Below are 21,929 nucleotides of genomic sequence, written 5' to 3' on the forward strand. Positions count from 1 at the left end.
GTCAATACGAGCGCCATTAAGCCTGGCCCGCGCGCACTCGGCTCCATCACGGTAGCCCGCATTTCCTCATTTCCCACTTACACTTGGCCTTTCATTAGATGGAGGCACCGGTTAAAGTGCGAACTCTAAAAATCTTCATCATTGCGCGGAATTACATGCTGTTCCCAACATCCCGGCCTTCGCATTGGATTCATGTGATGTATTAAAACGTTTACAGCTCATATTTCAACACGCTCCGGTGTTGATGATTGGGTTTTTCTCGCACAGGCTGTCAAATTTTAATTCCAAAAATCGGAAATGCTTCTTACAGTGTGTCTGCTTGGGTCTGTACGCTACCATCTTTCTGCTTGTGTCACTTTCCCCATCCACTGCATGGCTATCAACAAGATATGTGGCCCCCGATTAACTCAATATAGAAATTAGAGTATACACAATAATTTGATTTGTGTGTGTAGCTCATTGCTGGAGCAGAAAGAAGACCTGCGGAAGCGACTTTCCTTCACCACACACAAGCTGGAGCTGCTGCAGAGCGAGTTTGACGCCACGCGTCAGTACCTGGAAACCGAGCTGCGCCGCGCTCAGGAAGAACTGGACAAGTTTACCGATAAACTGCGCAGGTGAGAAGATACTAACTGGAAGATATGAAGAAATGTATATATACATATATATATACACATACGTACTTTACAGTAACATATAATACATTTTATTCTATTTGGTATTTTACTGTCATCATCATTATTACTATACATATGAGTGAGAATGTAAAGAATTCAAGTTCAATCATAAAATGTATGTACATAATATATGATATATGATAACACAAATGTAATATGATACCTACTGTAGAATGCATGATGTTTGTACAGGTTCATTTGTACAAGGAATTGAGTTTACAGGTATAATAAGGAATGAGTATGGACAAAAATGCATCTATGTCAACCAACATGAGGTTTATTGCCTATGACATTATGGATGAGATACATTGCACATTTATGAGGGATGCAATAAAATAATACATTCTCTCACACAGTGAAGAGGTGCTGCATAATGCAAAGGAGAACAACATTAAGGATGATCATCTAATGTTAAAGTGTATTCCTATATTCATTTACCACAATGTAGTATCTCGTTTGTTTTTGGTGCACTTTTGCACTTAACCTCCGTCTCGAGTTATCTTCAATGTTAAACTGGTGTAGAGTATTTTTCAAATCCCAAACATATGATGATTTATTTAAAAGGAGCAGCAGTGATGAGAAAATGGTTCTCTCTTTTCCAAATTATAAATAACTACTAGATATATACAGTATATATTTTACTTATAAAACGCAAGCTGCGGTGGATTGAGAAAAATGTGAGGACAGAAATAGCTGAATGATCAAATGCGGGGTACATTTTCCTCCAGTTTATTCTTGTCTCCACTTTCGCTACAGTAGGCAGCTCGCGCCCGAGTGTATAGATATAAATAGTTTTCCAAACCAGTCACGTTTCTTGTTCTTGGCAGTCTATTTGGCTAACAGAATTAACAATATAGACAATTATGACTGAATATGGCCCAAGAACAAGACAGACCATGGAGCACACATTTATTGATAAGATCGACTTACTGTACCAAAATCAATAATGTACGTTGTTTACTGTGTGTTTCAGGATCCAAAGCAGCTACTCGGCACTGCAGAGGATCAACCAAGATCTGGAGGAGAAGATTCACAGAGATGTAAATGCCTGCGGTTGTCATGTTTGCACTTTACGAAAAAGAAAAGACAGCATGATGAAGTGGTACAGCATGTTTGCGATCCAATTTCAAATACTGTAATATAAATGCCCTGCTGTTGGCACCAGTGACATTAATTACGGCTTATTACAATTGTCTGTCCTCCTCCAAACAGTACAGTGAAAGCGGGCCCCATTGTTTCTCCGTGCAACACACACCTCGGCTCATTGGCCAGACAAGAAAAGATGTAATTATACAGTATAGTCGTATGACCATCGGGGGCTGTTGCTTTGATCGGGGCGACTGTATCCTCAGCCAGTTGTTACATCACATTGCAACACCGGCGGGATACTGACTGGTCTTAAGACAGGAGAGGACGACGAGCAAGTGGTTTTGTATGAAATGAAAATGGCCATTTTTAAACTCAACTGCTACTAGAAGAGAGCAAGGTTTGTCAATTGTGTAGTTATCCGAAGATCTTCTATATTGCTTGTCCTCGTAGGGTCACGGGTGAGCTGGAGTGTAGCCTAGCCCACTTTGGGCAGCAGGCAGAATACACACAAGACTGTTCATTGATGATAATGAATGGACTTTATTCTGAAGCCACACCCCAAACAAATCAAATCTTGTCATTAAAACACAACATAAGTCAACATAGAGAACAAGGACATGATGCTTGTTCACGTGACTGACGTTCAAGCTGGAATCTTCTTTCCCTAGTCGCAACACCATGAAGACGAAAAGCGAGCCCTGAGCAGAGAGATCATCGTCCTCAACAACCACCTGATGAAGGCCAAGATCACCATCGACAAGCTTCAAGAGGACAATGTGAGGAGACACCACCGACACAGAGGAAGGACGTTATTATCATCGTCACATGTTCATCTCTGGTGAGAATAATTATCGTATGTTGTGATGATTTGTGCTCCGTAGGACGTCTACAGGAAGGATTGTAACCTTGCTGCTCAGCTTCTCCAGTGCAACAAGTCTCTTTACAGGGCCCAGCTCTCTGAGGTGAGCCCCCCCCCCCGCCCTCAATATATCTGTGTGCTTAGAAAAGAGATTCATTAAGAAATACCTGACTTGATCCATTCATTGACAAATATATTGTTGTTTATTCATCACTCTTTAGACACTTCAAAGCACAGGGAGAACCAAAATTCATTTAAAGTCATTTAACTGGACTTATCTATCTAGAGTTAAACCCATTTTACAATCTGAATTAGAATTTAAATCATCTTTATCGGCCAAATATCTTAAAACACACAAAGAATTTGCCTCTGGTAGTTGGTGCAACTCGAGTATTACAGCAAACAAGCCACTGCAACAAAATGGAACAAAACATACATTTATGAATAAAACACAAAAGTACTTAAGAGCAGAATCAGCTGGCTGTTAGCACACTGCAGCCCGATAGTTCAATTGTACTTGTCAACTGTAATGCATGTGGTTATTGATGTGGACTAGTTGGACGCCTTTTTGCACTGCATCGGCATCGCACACGTGACAAGCAGACATGAGATTATAGAATTTCTCTGCGACTATGATTGCAAATGGATTGTGCAAAACTCACAAAGTACATCCGATAAGGACAGGAATACCTCTAGAAAAAAAGTGCATGATAACACAAAAGGGATCAGAGGCTGTCCAAGTACACGTGGTAGGTCATGGTCTTCCGGAAGCTTGCTGACTGATGAATTATGCAGTGTTGTGAATAAGCAACACTTGCGGCCAAACAACCATGGAAAGGCTGTCACGTGATCGTGTCCTGCTTCAAAAATACACCAAACGGAATACAATATGGAAAAGTGCAGTTTAGTTGCAGTAATAATAGCTCAAGACCTGCTCAAAATAGAACAATGTTTTTGTTTTTTTTTGTTTGTTTTTCCTGGCCGAGAAGTTCACGTTTGTGTATTGTCCTCTGTTAAAATGGATTCCTATACATTTGTGCAGCCACAGAAAGGAATGTCATTGTAGCAGTAATACACTATATTGAAGTGTATCTTTTGAATTCTCCACATTTAAAGCGTAAAAGCTTTAACAAGTTGGGTGATACTGCTAATTTCCTCACTGATATATACCATACTGTAATTGGTCAATTTATTTTTATGCTCCTGGCCAAATCAGTGAACATACCAAAAACATGCACGTTATGTTCAATGAAGACTCTAAATTGTGGTAAATGTCACTTTAAAATGTTTTTTATTTTTATTATTTGTCCCCTGCGATTGGCTGGCAAATAATAAAAATAATAATAATTCATGGATCTATCCATTTTCTGAGTTAGATTGTTAGTGCTATTTACATTTGTATCAATACTCTCCAGCATAGCAAAAATAGATTAAAATCTTTGCTTTAAAAAAAATGCGGGGAAGGAGAAATTACTGTACCTCCGTCCTGTCCATCATGTATCATTTTTATCTACAACTCATTTATATCTGTTAGTCAGGAAATAATATTTAGTACATTATCAATACTACATACTTTGCGAGTTTGCTCTTGGCTAGATATCTATTCGCCCATCACTACAGCAAAGAATAGTTTGAAGTATTAGGGCTACACTAACCAGAAAACAGTCAAGAAAAAAAAAAGTGTGAATTTGGAAATTCTGAACCTAAACCCAACAGTTATGCAATATCTCTAGAGACATACTGTATATTAATACATACATACACACAGTACATATTTGTTAAGTCAATGATGGTGCAGTGGTTCACTTGCCTGACTTGCATGAAGGAAGCGTGGGTTCAGTTCTGACTCAGTGGTGGTGTGATTTGATTGGGATAGACTCCGGTGATTAAACAAACCGAACAAAAGGGCTGATTTTGTGTGTAGTTCAGGGCCAAACCTTTTCATACTCACAGTTGAGTGGGAAAGGAAGAAGATTCAAGTGTTCATGCAGATGATGGTGTAAATTTGACAAAACATTGACCTGCATTGCCCTGCAATTGGCTGGCGACCGGTTCGGGGGGTGTACCCCGCCTCCCGCCCGTAGATAGCTGGGATAGGCTCCAGTAGCCCGTGACCCGAGTGAGGATAAGCGGTAAAAGAAAATGGATGGATGGATGACCTGCATTGCATTTTAACGGTTCTCATCTTAGCGCAAGTATATGTTAATGCTTGTAATATTATGACAAGAGCATGTGTTTTTGTTCCAGCTCCCTACTGACTTTCAGGAGCGACTGACTATGCAGATGGAAGAATCTCCACTCTGCCGCACGTACTCGGACTCTGTGCCGGCCTCGCTCATCGGGCAGGCGCTCGAGAAACCTGATGAGGCGTGCTGCAGCAGCCAAGCCTCACGCTCCCCCAGCCCTCACACTCCTGAGCACGCTTTCATTCTGGAGACATTGGCCCAAGGGGAGCGCCTGGGTCTGCGTGCGGCCTACAAGTCCGACCTGTACAGCAGTGACACCGCCCTTTACTGCCCCGACGACCGGCACCGGGAGCGCAGGCCCAGCATGGACCTTCACGGTCAGAGGAAGCTTCTCTATGAACCGCAGAATTCCACTGACAGCAACCCGGAAGAGTGCTCTGTGGGCCTGAGACCTGGTTTCACCCAGGAGCACTTTGCTGAGTTCCCTCCCTTGGGCGTGGGCTCCAGCTCCTACTCCAGCTTCAGCGGAGGGGGCTCAGAAGAAAAAGCCAACGGGCCGCCGAGCAGTGGCGCTTCTTCCCCACATCATCACACCCTCTACATGGACTGGAGGGACGCGGGGGACTACGAGAGGAAGAGCGACTCGTCCTGGGAGAGAGATAGTCCTCGAGGGTTTGGTAACAATCATCCCTTCCAGCAGACGGAGATGATCCACCAGCAGAACAGCAGCTCACCTGTGTACAGTCGCACCATGTCCTCCTGTTTTAGCGAACCCTACGAGCCCCTGCCTCCATCGTCCTCCCCAAGCGTCGCTTATGGGGACAGCCGCCGAGGAAGCACCCTTGCCCCCGAGGAGGAGGAGCTGATTGGAAGATGGCGGCAGCTGAGCGCAGAGGACTTGAGCTCTCACTCCTACCGCAGTCCCGGCCGGGCTTCGCCATACAGCTTCTCTGAGCAGCACTTCTCCGTCAGGCCAGCTAAGATCCGCCTGGGGCCGCTCTACAGCAGCTTCCAGGAAGGTGCCGACTACTACCACCAGCAGGGACCCGGCGTCATGCAGGATCCGGTTTGGGTGGCTGCAAGTCCAGAGTGCAGCCCGGTGCTCCGCCAGGCTCACAGCCAAGCCCACTTGTACGAGGACAGCCAAGGCTCCGAGCACAGCCTCTACCACTCGGGCAACTCCAAAGACCAAGAGGGTAATGAGGCATCTGGAGGCCAAAGCGTTGATTATGGGGACCAAAGCCCCAACAGCTCCACCGAATCCCTCAACCGCCGGTCCTTGGAGATGGCGGCGGACCTTCAGCACTTCCAGGCAGAGATGCACAACCTGTCCGCCCAGGTGAGCCCGTCTTTGCCGCCACCAGCGCCGCCCCCTCCGCCACCGTACCACCAAAAATTTGGTTCTCTGGGACTTTCCCGGAAAGACAGTCTGACCAAGGCGCAGTTGTATGGAACACTCCTCAACTGAAGAACCTTACAGAACAACGGGAATAGAAGCCACAGAATTGTTATGTATTGTGAAAAAGGTGAGGAGAGTAAGTCATGTCAGTGAGAGACCACTATACATTTGTAAGAACGGAACGTGTGCAGTGGCACCTTGACTTACGAGAGTTTTCCAAGTTACGAGCAGATGCTTGGTTGATTTTGGTTTTTTTTGCTTTGTGTTGAAAGCCAAAATTTGGATCACGCCCGAGCTTCAGATATGCTGCCGCTTGTGGAAAAACAAAGGAGTTGCCGATGCACTTTCAGCTTTTTATTGAACCGCACAAACAGTCAAACACAAAAATACAATATGAAAACATTGAAAAACACTGAACTAACTGCATGGTTGAATGGCTAACGAGCTGGAGTCAGAGCTCCTGACATCACTCATTAGGCCACGCCCTTGAAAGGCACACATCAACACACAAATACTACAGTGTCTGTGTGACTTTCTGTTAGATTACACGTTATTAAACAAGTTCATTTCTTAAAATTATTTTTTATTGTGTTTTTATTACAATACAGGACTAATTAAAAATGTATTGCAATACAAGGACTAATTAAAACAAATTTAAAAAATGGTAGTTTTTCGAGGGCTGGAATGAATTGATGGCATTTCAATTTATTTCAATGGGAAAACTGATTTGATGTTCAGTACAAGCTGGGTCGCGGAATGAATTAACACTCTTAAGTCAAGGTACCACTGTATGTATTTATTATATACTTATAACTGGAAAATGACATATTTTTTGTATGTAGCCCTTCAAGTGACAGATTTTAGTACACCTGGAACTTGTACATACATGAATTAACAGCAGCCTATTTAAAAAAAAAAAAAAAAAAAACACACCCCTAACTTGACACTTGTACTAACAGCATTAGCCTTATGTGGCATTCACAGCTAATTAACAACAAATACAAACAGTGACAAATTAGTAAGTTTTCCTTTTTTTTTATTTTATTTTTTTTATTGAATTTGACAGTATCGGTTGGTGTTTTATATTGTTATTGATTGAATGTTATGACACGTGAACATCTGTCTCAGCAGTTTGTATTAATTCTTCTCTTCATATACGGACGCAAAATTCCTGCAACACCCTCCCTTCACCTCCTTTCCCTTTTCTACCTCAGATTCGAATGCCCACGCCCCCTCCAAGACAATATAACCTTTATTCCTTTTATTAACTGTGCATGTTTATATATTTTTGGTTGTTTATTGGCTCAATAAAAGCACAAAGTATGCAGACGATCCTTGATTGTTTAAACGGGACCTTTTGTGATGTGGCCGTGTGGTTGTGAGTCACTACTTCATCTTGGCTGAGGAAGTATATACTGTATAATATGTATACGGACCAAATTTGAGCATTTTGTTTTTCAACATCTTCCGATTAGTCACCAAAGGGTCGGTTATTGCATGTCCCTAAAAGATTAACCTGTGGTGCAGTGTGTGTTGTTGTTTTTTTTTTTCTCTTCCCTCCCACAGACACATTTATGAATCTCCTCTGCCAAACCAGGTTTGTTGTAGTACCAAGACTAACCTATGACAGGTATCAAAGTACCACAGAGTATTCAGACTGCTGGAAAATACAAAGAAATAGAAATAGATGAAGCTCGGCTGTTTGCAGTTAACTCGTTTCTGTCATTTGTATTGTGGTGAATGACTTGTGAGACACATTATTAAGATAATAAACACAACCAGTTGCTCCTCTATTTGTGATCGGCCAAATGGCGAGCTTCAGGTCGCTACCTAATTGGCTATCACAGATCAGAGAGTCCGGGCCTTTAGCATTAAGACTGCCCTGATTGATTTCCGAACAGATTGGGGAGAAATCACACCCCACACCACTGAATAATCGTTCAGGATAATCTTTTACAGAAATCTGATAATCAGACTTTAGCTGACTTTTTATTGGAGGGGGGGGGGGGGGGGGGGGGGAAATGCTTGTTTGACCCGATAATTGGTGTGCGCGTACCATGCATTAGTGAAAATGGGCCATGCTAAAATCAGCAAGTCATGAAGGAGTTGCAAACAAGAATTGTATTGACGTAGTAACTACACCACTGCATTTTAAAACATACAAATAAACAGGCTGCATTTGAGACACCTCTTATGTTACTCCGTAATTATGATTCTTCATCTTAAGACATTTTGGGCAATTCTATGCTTCCAGCTTTATGGGAGCAGTTTTGAGAAGGTGTTCCCAGTGCACAAGGCAATCTGACTCGAACCCATCAAAAAACCTTTGGGTGGTAACACTATACTTTGCTCCATTTGCACTTCCTATACATTCAGTACAATGGCCTGGTGTCCCAGCACTTTTGTGTTGCACCTCATCCTCCCACTTATCTTCCCCCATCTATCCTATTGTTCTGCTTCTGCCGATACAGCACTTAGTAGATAGACAAAGAGGACAAACTACATACAAGGCAACCCTCTTCGCCTCTTTAATGTCACACTGCAAAAACGAAACACATTTAGCAGGTAAGACAATAGGTCACATTCATCACGTTTCTCTGTGGAAGCAATCATGTGGAAATGTGGCGACTTCTAGCCTGGTTTTGATTAAGTGAGTAGGTTTGTTATGAGGTGGGTTGGCTCCAAAACCCCCCCTGCCTGTTTCTATTACATGTCTCTGAGGCATCTTCAAAAAGGGTGAATAGTTTTGACTATTTTAGTTTTTATATCATTGTTAACTTCTCTTTTTATAGCATAAATTACAGTTAATAATTTTAAAATGGGACAGTTGTTAAGATGCATTGCAGAGAGGCCTCTGGCCGTGAACAGCAGCAGTTGGGTCATTAATCTTTTCAGTTGTAAAAAAAAAATTATTAAGGGACGCAAGGATGGCTTTGTATTGTGAGGAGATAGGTGGTGTCATTAGCCTCTTCCTTTATTAAAAGATGGGCTTCCAATCTTACCATAGATGGTCTCTCTCACTCCGAAAGATCTGCCTCTTTGTAAGCCGTATTCAAGACTGTCATTTTGTGTTTCAAAGCGATACCATTTGTGGTTTGGGGCGTGCCTTTGACACCCAAAACTAGTGCTGTCCTAGCTAGCCTTGTGCATGAACTGATGAAGCCTGCTCGGATGAGACGCGAAATGTCTTCTAAGACAACCAAAACAGTCCAGCTGTGACCGATTCAATGCCCTGAGAATAAAATGATCTGAATGAATGACAATATTTACAGGAATAAGAGAAAATTGGCAATCAATTCCGTGGACCCTTGAACATTTTATTGGCTCAATGCAGTGATAATTAGATACTCAAGGTGGTCTTTCACGCTTGTTGTGTCTCAACTAGCTTTGTAAGGTAGCCCAAAGTCACAAAATCAGTCCTCCAGTCCGACCAACCTCCTGCTCACGTCCCACAGCCTCTTGGCCGCCTGTCCGTCCGTAGCCTTCGCTAGCAGCTCCTCTTCTTCGCAGTTAGCGAAGCACTTCCCCGACACCCCCTCCGCATCCGGGGAGCAAGCCAGGTAGAGAGGGGTCTGGGCCCCCTCCAGCGGACTCTTGAAGAAGAGCAGCGACGCCAAGTAGAAGAGCGGCTTCGCCAGGATGGGGATATGAACGTGCCTGCCCAGCCTGGTCCTCACGATGCCGGGCGTGAGCGCATTGACCGTCACTCCCGAGCCCTCCAGCCGGTGTGCCAGTTCAAGGGTGAACAGCAGGTTGGCTAGCTTACTCTGACTGTAGCAGAACGCCTTGTTGTATTTACTCTCGCTGTTCAGGTCATCAAAGTTGATGTGACCGTACTTGTACAGTTTAGAGGAGACCACGACCACGCGGCTGGGGACGGAGCTCTTGAGGAGGTCGAGCAGCAGGTTGGTGAGTAGGAAGTGACCCAGGTGATTGACGCCGAGCTGCATTTCAAAGCCGTCCTCCGTCTTGGAGTAGGGACACTGGTAGACGCCCGCGTTGTTGACAAGGACGTCGATCTTGGGCTCTTCCTGGTGGCTCGAGGAAGCATATGCTTTAATATGCGAGGCAACAAATGCAGACAGACAGATTAACTTCGTAACTAAAAACAATTTCATCGATCCATCCATGTTGTTCAAATCACTGAAATTGTGAAGATGTGACAGAACACAATTCATGGCCACATGTCTTTAGTTTGAAATCACTTCTTTTTTCTTTTTTTTTTTTAAAGTGATGAGCAAAAAAATCTAGTGATTTTTTTTGTGGTGTTATTTGATACTTCTGGAGACTCCCTCCAGAGTCTGTCCACAGTGCAAATTAATGGCCACCACTGGTTAATTTAACCATAAGCACCCCACCACAATAACCAATTAATGTTAAGAGGATCAAAGGTCGATGAAGTTTCGAATATAGAAGAACATTTTCAATAATGTTAACTATCAGGACCCTGGACAGTTCACACAAATTGTAAGATTACTGGAAACAACTAGAGCACTTATGTCGATAATCATATAATAACTTGGTTTGTGTCAATAAAGATGTGGCAACATGAGTAGCTCACCTCTTGAATCTCTTGACAAAATTTACGGACCGACGTGAGCGACGCCAGGTCCAGCTGTTTGATGACCACCTCCCCGAGCTCTGCTCCCGAATTTCCCTGGATGTCCCGGGCCGCCTCGGTGGCACTCTGCCGGTCCCGGCAGGCCATGATGACCCGGGCCTGGAGCTTCAGCAGCTCCCCGACTAGGGCCTTCCCGATTCCGCAGTTAGCTCCGGTCACGATCACCGTCTTTCCTTGCATCAGGCCAGCCGGGTACCGGAGCAGCTCGACGGCGTTCTGTCGGGGGAACAAGCGGCGCATGACGAGCAGGACCCCGCCACCGACGACGGCGGCGATGAGGACCGCAGTGGCCATGGAGGCACCGACAATGGAGGAAAGTACAGTCGCGTTGTGTTTTGAAGTTACAAAATTATCCCGGAAGTAAACTAGGCCAGAAGTAAACTAACCCGGACGTAAATAGATACCAAACGAAATCCGCAGCGCTAGTATAGTCACGCGATACGTATTTTAATAAATGTTTACGTTAGCTAGTAATGAGGTGGTAAAGTCTTATTTTTAAAATTAAAATAATAAAAAATGGTAAACCAGTCTTCAGTCTCCCGTGTCGCTTGTCATTACTTTGTTGCTAACTAGCTACAATTACAGTATTTTTGGGCAGCCAGTCACGATTTTGCGCGATGCTGCCCCCCACTGACCAAAATGTGTCAGTTTTAACGGATGCTGCCAAAGATTAATACAGTATAAACAAACCTTTATTGTTTATTTTTTGTTTTTGTGTGAATACAGTGAATACCTTTTTCTGTTTCTGTTGACTTTCTAGAGGGAAAAGGCCATCATTTTTTTAGAGGAAAGGGAACATCTATTTTTATTTACTGCATTGTAGCTACTGTACCTGATTTTGCAGGTGCAGCCTCGCCCCGTGTCATCATGGCACCCTTTGACCTCTGTAAGACTAGTATGCATGATCATTCTTATTCTTTTTTTAAAATAGAAATATATAGACACATTTATGGGATGTACAGTTTCAAGAGTTCCCAGCATTACCACCATTTGCCTTGATTTAACCCTAAAATCCATTTTGTAGAAAGAGGTCAAACTTGATCCAGAATAGCCTCAGTGTACACTCACTTACTAACTTGTACAAAAAAAAAAAGAGTTTTAATAAAGTTTGTAATATTGATGCCAACAAATGTAAATGTAATATCAATGTATGGAGGAATAGTGGGTTCATTTCAATACTTGTTATGCATTTATAAAATCTAGCATTTTATGATATAGCATGCAATAATAAGTTTGTTGCTAACTAGCTTTACATTTTGTTTACGGCAGGACAGATTTAGTGGGATGCAGCACGCAATTGACAACTCAAGGTAGCTGCAAAAGTGAGCATTGAAGCATCTGCCTTTAAAAATGTAAAACATTTCAATGTTTTAAAAGAAATACCTGGATTTTTACATAAATTGTTCATGAAATACCACAAACACAGTCTGCTTCAACTAAAACACCACACAAACAATTAGACATATTTTTATTGGACACGCCATGTAAGTTGCAGGGTGACTTCTCCAAGAGTTCAGGAGACAGCCAACCTAGAGTCCAATCAATATGACAAGATTGAAGGTGCTGGTTAAAGCTACCCTGCCCTATTAAAAACACACACTGGTTTTAAGTTTTCTATTCTCAAGAAGCATTGCCTCATGTGAACCATGCCTTGCACAAAAGAGCTTTCAGAATAACTACAATTCAGAATTGTTCAGTGGCACGAAGCTGTAAAGGGTCAAAAAAGTATCTCTAAAAGTCTTGATGTTCATCAATCCACAGTAAGGCAGATTGTTTATAAAAAGATAAAGTTGAGCAATGTCGCTATTCTCCCTAGAAGTGTTCAAGAATACAGCGCAGAATGCAATATACTGTATATGGACTCAGAATGGGTTCAATTCAATACTTGCTATGCATTTACTGTATACAATCTATTATTACATGATATGTCATCAGATATCATGCTTGCGCTATTATTGCTGATAATTATCATGTTATGAGAGCGCAGTTTATACCATTCTGATCTAAAAGGCGGAGCTCCTTATTTCTCCGGCACTATGGGGATACTATACTGTATATGACTCACAGTCATATCGCTAATGCATTTGATGCAAAGATAAAGTCTTGGGAAGTTTCTCTTGTGTTGCTCTGGGAATTAATAGAGAATCGAGAGAGAGAGAGAGAGAGAGAGAGAGTGACTTCCTGTTGCCTTGCCATGTTTCCAGTTGGGTAATACCTCCTGTTTCTCTAACTGTTTTGCTTCATTTCCTCTCTCTGTTGCAGATGGCTGAAATGAGGATACGTGGGAATATGGATCGCAGACTGAGTAAAACTGATTGTTCTCGACTTTAAGCGTTGCTGTGACTACTGAGAAGAGAATGTATTATTTTACGTCCGTAGTGCTTCTAATTGTTATCAGTACTACTTCTATTTCTGAAGGTAAGAACAGCTTTAATTTCTTCATCTTGAAACGACATTGCAGAAGTGCTGATAGTATTCATTTGAGCAATGGAGCCTTTTAACTGTTAAAAACTGTGGTCCCCCCAACATATATAATATTTTATTGCTGTTTTGAATTCTATTTTTGCATCACTGTGTTGTGGTTAGCTCGTCTGCTTCACAGTTCTGAGGTTCAGGGTTGTAATCTCAGCTTCGAATTTCCTGTGTTGTTCTCCGGTTTCCTCCCAAAGGCATTCATGTTCGTTTGTTCGAGGACCCCAAAATGTTATTGGCTGTTTGTTTATATACATGCCCTGCGACAGACTGGTGACCAGTCCAAGGTGCTACACTGCCTTTTCCCCAAAATCAGATGGGATAGACTCCATCTCACCCGGGGACCAAGTGACGACAAGCAGTATAGAAAATGGAAAATCAGGCACCTGATTGTCACCAACAGTAGGGTACTGGAAACTCAATAGCGGCAGCAGAACTGGCAGTTTGACATAGATGATGATGTTATGGCGCACATTTCCAAACTTGTTCTTTGTGCTTGTATTAACAGTGATGTTGCCACTGGATTAACATCCTGCCATGTTGACTAACACCCACAGGGCAGCGTAAGAACATGTGCAACGTCGTCCCCAAAGATCCGTACATCCAAGTGGGATCTGATACTCAGATCGTGTGCGAGAGCTCCTGTGTCCACGGCAAAGTATACTGGACGCTGAACAACAACGCCGTGGACGAAAGCTGGTCGAGCTCCATCAACTCCACACATAACATCGTGTCGCTGAGGAACGTCACCCTGAGCAAAGCCACGGTGCTGTGCCGCCGCGCCGATACCCAGGAGGTGCTCGGCGGGACCACCCTCAGAACATACTGTAAGAGGTTCCTCGCAGCCAGTTATTATTATTTCTTTTTTTGTTTCGTGATATCATGGGGGCATTCCAGAATGCAGGTTATGTGAAGATTCTGTCTAAGTAAACACTGAGATGAGGGGAAACTCAGAGATATCGATTCCAAACAAAGTCACCAAAGTTGCCGTGGTCTCACACAAGGTCAACATATTTTTGAGGTGATTGAACTGATTCTGCTCAGCTGTTCTGGACCCAAATACTCCGAATTTTTTTTTAAATCTCAGAGTAAGTCAACTTAGTGTTTAGGAGTTCAGACTTAGAGTTTGTTGAACCTCCGTTCTGGAATACTGTAGCCCACCTGGCGTCTGTGCAAAGATGCAACAATTGATGGTGTTTTGATATAGCGAAACCCACCAAAGTTGGCTGCATCTGGCACTATGGAAATGGATCATTTGAAGGTGTACCTCAGCTTTTCACATGCAGTTGGGAGCATCATGTCCCTTTCCTGAAGAAAATAAATTACACCGTACTCGGGTGAGTTGAATATTCTCCAGGTGATGACAATGGCAATGTGTGTGCTAATAAACGCGCGTTCCTTTTAGCACCTCTTGGTTGCACGAGTCCCAGTTGGAAATCTGCAGCTCACATGTGAAAACGTGCACATCGAAACATATGCACGTGCAATATCTTACTCTGGTGGGTAATCACAGTGTCACTGTGAGAGCAAAGACCAAACACTGGGAGGTTTACTCGGACCCTTATGAATTTGACTCCCATCACATATGTAAGTAACATGAATGTCATTGTCATGCTTTAAAGAACATGACTTCATTTTATGTTCCCTTTCTTTAGTGCAAATTAGCCGTCCAAAGTTGAACGTCTCTGTCTTCTCTGGTCATCTATTGGCTGAGTGGAGCACCTCCACTACCTCAAAGAAACACTACTGTCAAGTTAAATATGACAAGGTAGCGTCACTGTCTAGATGTAGTTGTTGTCATTGTTGAGTGAAACTTTTTGCGTTTCAGGTCGGCGATAAGAGAAAGTCAGAGGTAATGTAATGGGACATAGACACTTTATATCTGGTTTCCTTTTTGATGGTGACCAGACATCCTATGAAATCAATAGGATGTCTGGATGTCTGACGTGAGAAGCAAGTGGTGCTGGTCCCCACCAGATTTTGCTGTTGTGAAAAAAAACCTTCAGCGGGACATTTGTGGTCGAACTCCAAGCCTTTGTGTTGACAAAATATTGGAGAAACTAACTTGAGAGGTTCCACTGTACGTATTGTATATTCAATAGCGTATTGATTCAACTGTGAAACGGAGGTATACAAGTAAACTGTAAACCGTGATTTCGTCGGTGTATCCACCTGAAAAAGTCAATTCATGTGGAGAAAGTGCGATAATTCAATTCAATTAATCTGTGATTTACTGCGATTGGCTGGCAACCAGTTCAGGGTGTAGTCCGTCTCCTGCCCGATGAAGGCTGGGATGGGCTCCAGCACGCCCGCGACCCTAGTGAGGAGAAGCGGCTTAGAAAATGGATGGATGGATAATCTGTGATTTAGACTTTCCTGTCTTTCATTGGCCTAGATGTCAAAGACTTCACGCACTACTAGTAATTGGTCAGTTACAGCAATCCAGTCACTCTCTCTTAATTAGTCAATCAACATATCAATTATGACATTAGACTTGATTATTTTATTTTATTTTATTTTTTTTGCTTACAAATATTTCTCTTTTCCCTAGGAGGTGCTCAGTAAGACTTTAGAAGCTGGAGAAAAAGGATATCTGGCCATTGAAAAAGTAGAATCCTGTACTTACTACAACGTTGCAGTCCGCTGCGCTTGGGAAAAAGCCCCTTGGAGTGAATGGAGCAAAGAGGCAACAGTTTTGAGTCAACTAAATAGTAAGTTCCAATGGAAAGTTTCTTTCTTTGCTTGTTTTCTTTAAATGAAAGTGAAAATGCCAATTTATCGCCTTTAATTACCCTTACAGAGAGTGATGTCAAGCTGCGCCTGTGGAGAAAGGTAACAGAACCAGAAAAAAAGGGCATGAGAAAGGTTTATGCCATGTGGATGGTAAGGAAGCGTTTCAATGCAATGCAATGCAGTCATCACCAAATATTTCGCACTGTACCCACAAAACATCTCCTAAGAGTTGCCCTCCCCTCCATGACTACTTCTTCGCAGGACATTCCGTCAGCCTGCCAAGGCACATTTACATATTTTATCCGACAGACTGTCTACAAGGACCGGGGGATTCAAGGGGATTACAGTCGTACTTTATGTGGAAATTCAACATGTACTATTAATGTGAATGAAGAGGCACACAAAGTAAAGCTGAGAGTCTTTCATAACGACGCCGTGCTGGCAGAGGACTCGGTTTATGTTCCAGCTGTTGGCGAAAGTAAGTTTGAATAGAGTTAATTCATTTATGCAAATAATTGGCATATGGAATGAATGAACACGAACCAAGCCATTTTTCAGCTTGCAGTAGTGGTATTTAATTGACAGTGGAGTGAGGCGTGGTTTCATCGCATTCAGCGGACACGCCCACAATGTTTGACAGAGGGAATGGCTTGAGTCTTATTTCAAATACTTATAATCAAATTTGACAGGGTTGTTAACAACACTTTTATCTGTGGTGCGTCAAATTTAGAACACTTTTATTTGCACTTTAAACTACAATATGTCACTCACTGTTCATTGGCCTATGTATGTGTCAGCAGCACCTTCCAAAGCCACCCTCACTGATTACATTTGCAATCATTGGTTTCATTATTTTTTTTTTTACAGCCAGCCTCCCTCAAGTTACAAACATGTGGACTTCAAGCATCCGAGGTGTTATTTCGGTCAGGTGGGATGCTCCTCCACAGCTTGTCAGGGGTTACGTGATCGACTGGACCCACGACGGGCGTCGGTACCACTGGAAGGAAAGCAATTCCACCAGCGCAACACTGTTCGGTAGGTTAGAGACGTCATCCACGGTGGGACTGTGATTTGGGAAGTCTTTAATGGACAGTTTGTTAATGCAGAGAGTTGATGGTTGGCTGTCTTCTGTGCGTGAAGAATGCTCGACCATTAGTCTTATGTTTCATCATCTGTAATCCATTATTATGGACAGTGCATTAGCGGGAAGAGGTTGTTGTCCTTCGGTGACATCATTTTCATGATAGTCAATAGCATACGACTTTCATTTTGTAAAGTCTACGTGCAAAATCTTCCTTCCAGGGCTCTTGGATCAAAAGCCGTACGATATCACAGTCACGCCGCTGTTTGGTGACAAGACGGGCCTCGGCGCACATGCCTGGCAGATCTGCACCACAATAGCAGGTTTGAAGATATTATATACTGTACATTGTTCGGTGAAGGTTGATATGCGAGCTACTGTATGCTTCCCACAGCTGCAGCAAATTTCTCCACCATCAAGGTTGAGGTTAGTGACAGAAGCGCCCTTGTGAGTTGGAATATGGAGCACCAGGACGTATGCGGCGGGGTTATTGTCCACTACGTTGTTTTCTATGGAACGGGGCAGGGACCACAGCTCAGTAAGTTCAGCTTAGCCACTTGCTCTTTATTTCTTGTAACCTATATAAATGTACTTTTGCAATCTGTTCCTTCCAGATATCACCGTTAATGGTACAAAACAGGAGATCCTTTTGAAGGATCTGATTCCTTACACCCAGTACAGCATGTATGTCAAGGCTGTAGCTCTAACTGGAACCAGTGAAAGCAACGTAAGGCACTTTAATACAAAAAGATTTGGTAAGTAATTGGGTAATTGTTTCCCATGTTGGGGAGTGATGGGAAATGACTTGACTAAGACATAGAAACCCCTAAAATTCGAGTTACACAAATGACTCACCACCACCAACGGTTGATGAAAGAAAATGAAGAATGAATGACATTCAGTGGAGATAAACAGTTTACACAACCCTTTTCGTATGACGTTTTCGTTTTGTTTTTGTCATAACAAAAGAGACTAAGAAAAATAATTCCAAAACTTTTTTCCATCATTAATGTGACATCTAACCTCTACAAACTCTATTGAAACTCGTTTTAAAATCTTTTCCAGAGAGGAAATAAAAATAAACAATTGGAATGATGTGGTTATACATAATATCATGTCCCATTATAGATAATAGTGACTTGTGTTCAGCAGTCTAAGGCAACATGACAATTGTGGACTTCCTTTGATAGATCTGGACTTTGTCAAAAAACTTTGTGCCATCGGAACCACCATTATAGTCCTCTTGTTATCTGTGGGATTATGCTGCGCTATACAGTAAGTGTTTTCGATTTCTGATAAGAACGTCTAAACAAGGCTTGTCATAACATGAGATTGGTGTGCTGTATATTAAATCGGGAGTTTTCCAAGTGAGGTGAAATGAGCCCCAATTAAATCTGCTGTACTAATTTATAGCAACAATTTAAACACTCTTACAGTCAATTCCTGGTTTTTGTGCTCTTTCGATTACAATATGATACCAAAGCTCTGGCTAAATAGAAAGCAGTAATTGTGTCATGGAAGTATGTTCTCCACATCTAGACTGAGAGACACATACATGTAATTTGTATGTTGGGGAGGAGCCAAGTTTAGCCTGGGTTGTGCGTGGCAGTTAGAGAGTCTTGCACACTGCAGCTGGATTTTTTTCAAACTCACATCATCTGTAAATGATACAATTTTTATGGGTAATTTTGTATGATGATTTGAAATAATTATATAAACTGTTTTGGCATCATACTTTGTGGTATGGTCTGGTGTCGTCTGAATTTTAAATATAGATGATTATTAACATTTTACAAAGGAATAAATACCCTCAGATTTTGTTATTTTAATAGCGGGGATGAACTATAAAAAGATACAAATCATGTTCCTTTAACATATAGCTAAAATGAGCTTTTATTTGTTTCCGAAGCTGCTGCGACTTCCCTGGTAGTCTTTTGCTTGCCTTCCACATTGAAAACTGCCGATTTTACCAATAACTGCGCATTAAACTACTTAACAAGATATTTCTCCCTCCCTGTCTTAGGTATAGAAAATTCCTGGAGAAGCCTCTTCCGAATCCGGGCCTCAGTTCTGTCGCGCTGTGGCCATCAGGAGGCCATCAAAAGGTGAACTTAAGTTGAATAATAATTAGACTAAAGTATTACAGCACATTAAATTGACAGAGGTGTCCACAAATTAAATATGAATGGTCATCTTAACCCGGTTACACACTTAGTGATTTTTAACATCTTAACCATATATATATATATATATATTTTTTTAGAGACATACGATAATTTGGTCTTTGCTGGCTTTGATAGCAAAGGGATTTGAAAACAAAGCAAAGAGAATTACACCTTGTGTTTTTGAAAGCTTAATGCTGACACCAAATAGCATCTATGTTGCAGTGCAATAACATTTTACGCAACGCCTTGAACACAAACGGTGCAGCAACATTTATCCTCGGTGAACAACTAATATTAGTGCCGTACTGATGAGCCGTGAAGAGTTCAAAAGTCTCATGACGTTTCCATTCATGCGAAAAGATGAATGGAGAGTTTTGGGTTACGAGAGTGGTCATGGAACGAATTTAACTTGTATGTCAAGGCACCACTGTACTTTAAATGAAAGTGCTCGGGGGAGACCGTTTCAGCTAAAAAAAAAAATATATTTTAAAAAGAACTTGACTGTGACTCCATGTTTTTTCAGTGCTATTAATGACCACAACAATCTGTCTCAACCCACCTGGTCTGTCAGGGGATGTTCCCTTTCCGACTATTCAGCTATCCATCGGAAAGTCTCTGCGCACGCGTGTACATGGAGGAATCCCGACTAACTTCCACCCCTGGTTCCCATCTCGACCCAGCCGGCGGCCCCCGGGAGGAATACAGCGGCCCTGCTTTTACTGCAAAACCTGACGCGCGCAACGAGAGACCTGATGACCTCGAAGAGATATTCACTCTGTCTTCTTCCAGAGAATGCTCAGCACTGCTCCCTGAGAGTAGCGGTCAATTAAGCCCGTACCGGAGCCAGGCTTCTATAGAAAGCCCGACCCAAAGTACTGGGAAAGAATGCCAGTGTCTGCCTCCAGTGAAACATCAGCAATTGACAGCAACATTAGCTATGTATGTTACTGTGCACATGTTTGAGCAAGACCAGGGAAGGTGAGAAAGATGGAAACATCCCATAATATACATTCAAGCTACTATACTATAATTATGTATCATCTGCGTAATATAATGTAATGTGCATGTTGAAATGCATCCCGCCCGGAATGATAGTGATAGTGTTGTTGTGCAGTGATAACAGTGCAGTATATTTTATGTATTAATCTGATAAAAGTGTTGAAACACTAATAATACTCCTGACAATAGTGTCTGGTATAATTGTATTAAAAAGAAATAAATAAATCAAAAATAGGAATATATATTTTCCCAAGTACGGGGGTGTCACATGTTCACTCGTAAATTCTCACAGTCTGATTTTGGGGGGATCATGGATTTTACCAAACTGTCCATTTTATGACCAAAGCAATGTGATTATCTAAAATAGAAATCTGGGCAGCCGAGCAAAAATGAGATCTACTAATAAAAGCAAATTGTAGTTCAATGAAATGGAGTAAAAGTACCATAAAGTAACAATTATGTTGCATTAAAACTACTCTGACAAATATAATGAATCCCCAAATTTACTTGTAAAGGAAACGCAGTAAATGTAGCACATTGACTAGCGAATTCTGTATATGTAACAAGTTAAATACATCAAAACATTTTCTTCAGGAGACTCAAAATTGTCCGTATGGCGTGAATGTGGTTGTGAATGGTCGTTTGTCTGTATGTGCCCTCTGATTGGCTATTGAGGATGACCGGTACAGAAAATACATATATGGCTGAAAACCCAAATGTAGTCACAAGGCTTTGATGGTGATGACATCATGAACGCTGCAGCTATCCAAGTAAACCGTGAAAAAAGGCCAGATGAGGACTACTGAAGTGTGTAGAGCTAAACTAAAGAAGCTCAGAGAGGCCACTGTTCCTGGTATGTGATGACTGTTATGTATTGAGTATTGACTTTGTTAAGGGAGTTGACTTTATGTATTAACTACTCCACTGTTGCCCCGGGTTACTTTGAAAAAGTGACATAGATTATTCATTTTTAAAACTGCTGTTACTTTACTGATGACTTCATTTTAAAACGAACCAAGTTAGATTACGGGTTACTTCCAGTCGTTACATTCAGCAGCTGTCGAGCGGCAGTAATAGCACTTAGCTGCAGTCCACACATTACTTGGCAATCGTAAGAGAATGACATCAACATGAACCAATAACTTAAATATTAGTGCGTCGCTTGAAGCTACATTAAATGAGCTAAGTGGCACAGATTTCACATGCCAAATAAGTACTTAAAGATGTAAATAAGCGCCGACACTTTTAACTTTTTTCTTTGCTGAAGAATGGGCAATAGCAGACAATTATGAAAGTGCAAGAGTGCCACAATTAAATAAATAACTAAAACATGTCATGAAGTATTTAAGTACTTCAGTATTTATTTATCTGTCATTTTCTCTGTTTTAGTTTTGGGGGGAAATAGTAACACAAATTACTTGTTACTCCAAAAAAGTGGCCATAAAGAGAGGCGTACTGCCATCACTGGATACATTTAACAACTTCAAATTTTACCAAGAATATTTGTCCTATTTCTAGTCAAACGTAAGCTGATTACACTTAAAATAAGACTCATTACCTAAATCAGCGGTGCGTCACTTTTAGAGGGCCCTTATTATGACTGTGACCTTATAAATGTATAATCAGCTCATATTACAGTATTATTTAC

The 21,929-nt window shown here is 41.9% G+C and overlaps 3 protein-coding genes across 13 annotated transcripts in view; 2 read left to right on the forward strand and 1 right to left on the reverse strand.

Moving 5' to 3' along the window:
- The window catches only part of si:dkey-174m14.3 (uncharacterized protein LOC563117 homolog), a 31,906-nt gene extending 24,364 nt beyond the window's left edge, over positions 1-7,542 (forward strand). For all 6 annotated transcript variants that reach the window (XM_061753551.1, XM_061753553.1, XM_061753547.1 and 3 more), the window contains 5 exons: positions 456-617; positions 1,651-1,717; positions 2,435-2,542; positions 2,648-2,728; positions 4,873-7,542. In XM_061753551.1, the coding sequence (XP_061609535.1) occupies positions 456-617; positions 1,651-1,717; positions 2,435-2,542; positions 2,648-2,728; positions 4,873-6,279 (1,825 nt within the window). In that variant the 3' untranslated portion in view covers positions 6,280-7,542. The remainder of the gene's footprint in view (positions 1-455; positions 618-1,650; positions 1,718-2,434; positions 2,543-2,647; positions 2,729-4,872) is intronic.
- Positions 7,543-9,506: 1,964 nt separating this feature from the next.
- Positions 9,507-11,397, reverse strand: rdh14b (retinol dehydrogenase 14b). Its single transcript, XM_061753561.1, has 2 exons — positions 10,772-11,397; positions 9,507-10,241 (listed from the first exon to the last, which is right to left on the reverse strand). Exons 1-2 carry the CDS (start codon positions 11,123-11,125, stop codon positions 9,624-9,626), a joined length of 972 nt encoding a protein of 323 aa, XP_061609545.1. The 5' UTR covers positions 11,126-11,397; the 3' UTR covers positions 9,507-9,623.
- A 1,566-nt stretch (positions 11,398-12,963) lies between these two features.
- On the forward strand, positions 12,964-20,534 carry LOC133468100 (interleukin-6 receptor subunit beta-like). 6 transcript variants are annotated; one of them, XM_061753556.1, is made up of 15 exons: positions 12,980-13,249; positions 13,861-14,130; positions 14,511-14,640; positions 14,709-14,890; positions 14,959-15,071; positions 15,855-16,014; positions 16,104-16,186; positions 16,298-16,514; positions 16,904-17,071; positions 17,339-17,440; positions 17,512-17,655; positions 17,732-17,872; positions 18,308-18,392; positions 19,141-19,222; positions 19,963-20,260. In XM_061753556.1, the coding sequence occupies exons 1-15, from the start codon at positions 13,189-13,191 to the stop codon at positions 20,110-20,112; spliced, it is 2,088 nt and encodes a 695-aa protein (XP_061609540.1). In that variant the 5' UTR covers positions 12,980-13,188; the 3' UTR covers positions 20,113-20,260. The 6 variants fall into 6 exon arrangements, with proteins under 6 accessions (XP_061609541.1, XP_061609544.1, XP_061609540.1 ...); XM_061753558.1 differs by lacking the exon at positions 19,963-20,260 and adding an exon at positions 19,806-19,944; XM_061753554.1 differs by having other exon boundaries at positions 12,990-13,249; positions 19,854-20,534.
- Positions 20,535-21,929: the final 1,395 nt, after the last annotated feature.

Source organism: Phyllopteryx taeniolatus, chromosome 18, assembly GCF_024500385.1.
Source record: "Phyllopteryx taeniolatus isolate TA_2022b chromosome 18, UOR_Ptae_1.2, whole genome shotgun sequence".
In the NCBI taxonomy this organism is placed as follows: domain Eukaryota; kingdom Metazoa; phylum Chordata; class Actinopteri; order Syngnathiformes; family Syngnathidae; genus Phyllopteryx; species Phyllopteryx taeniolatus.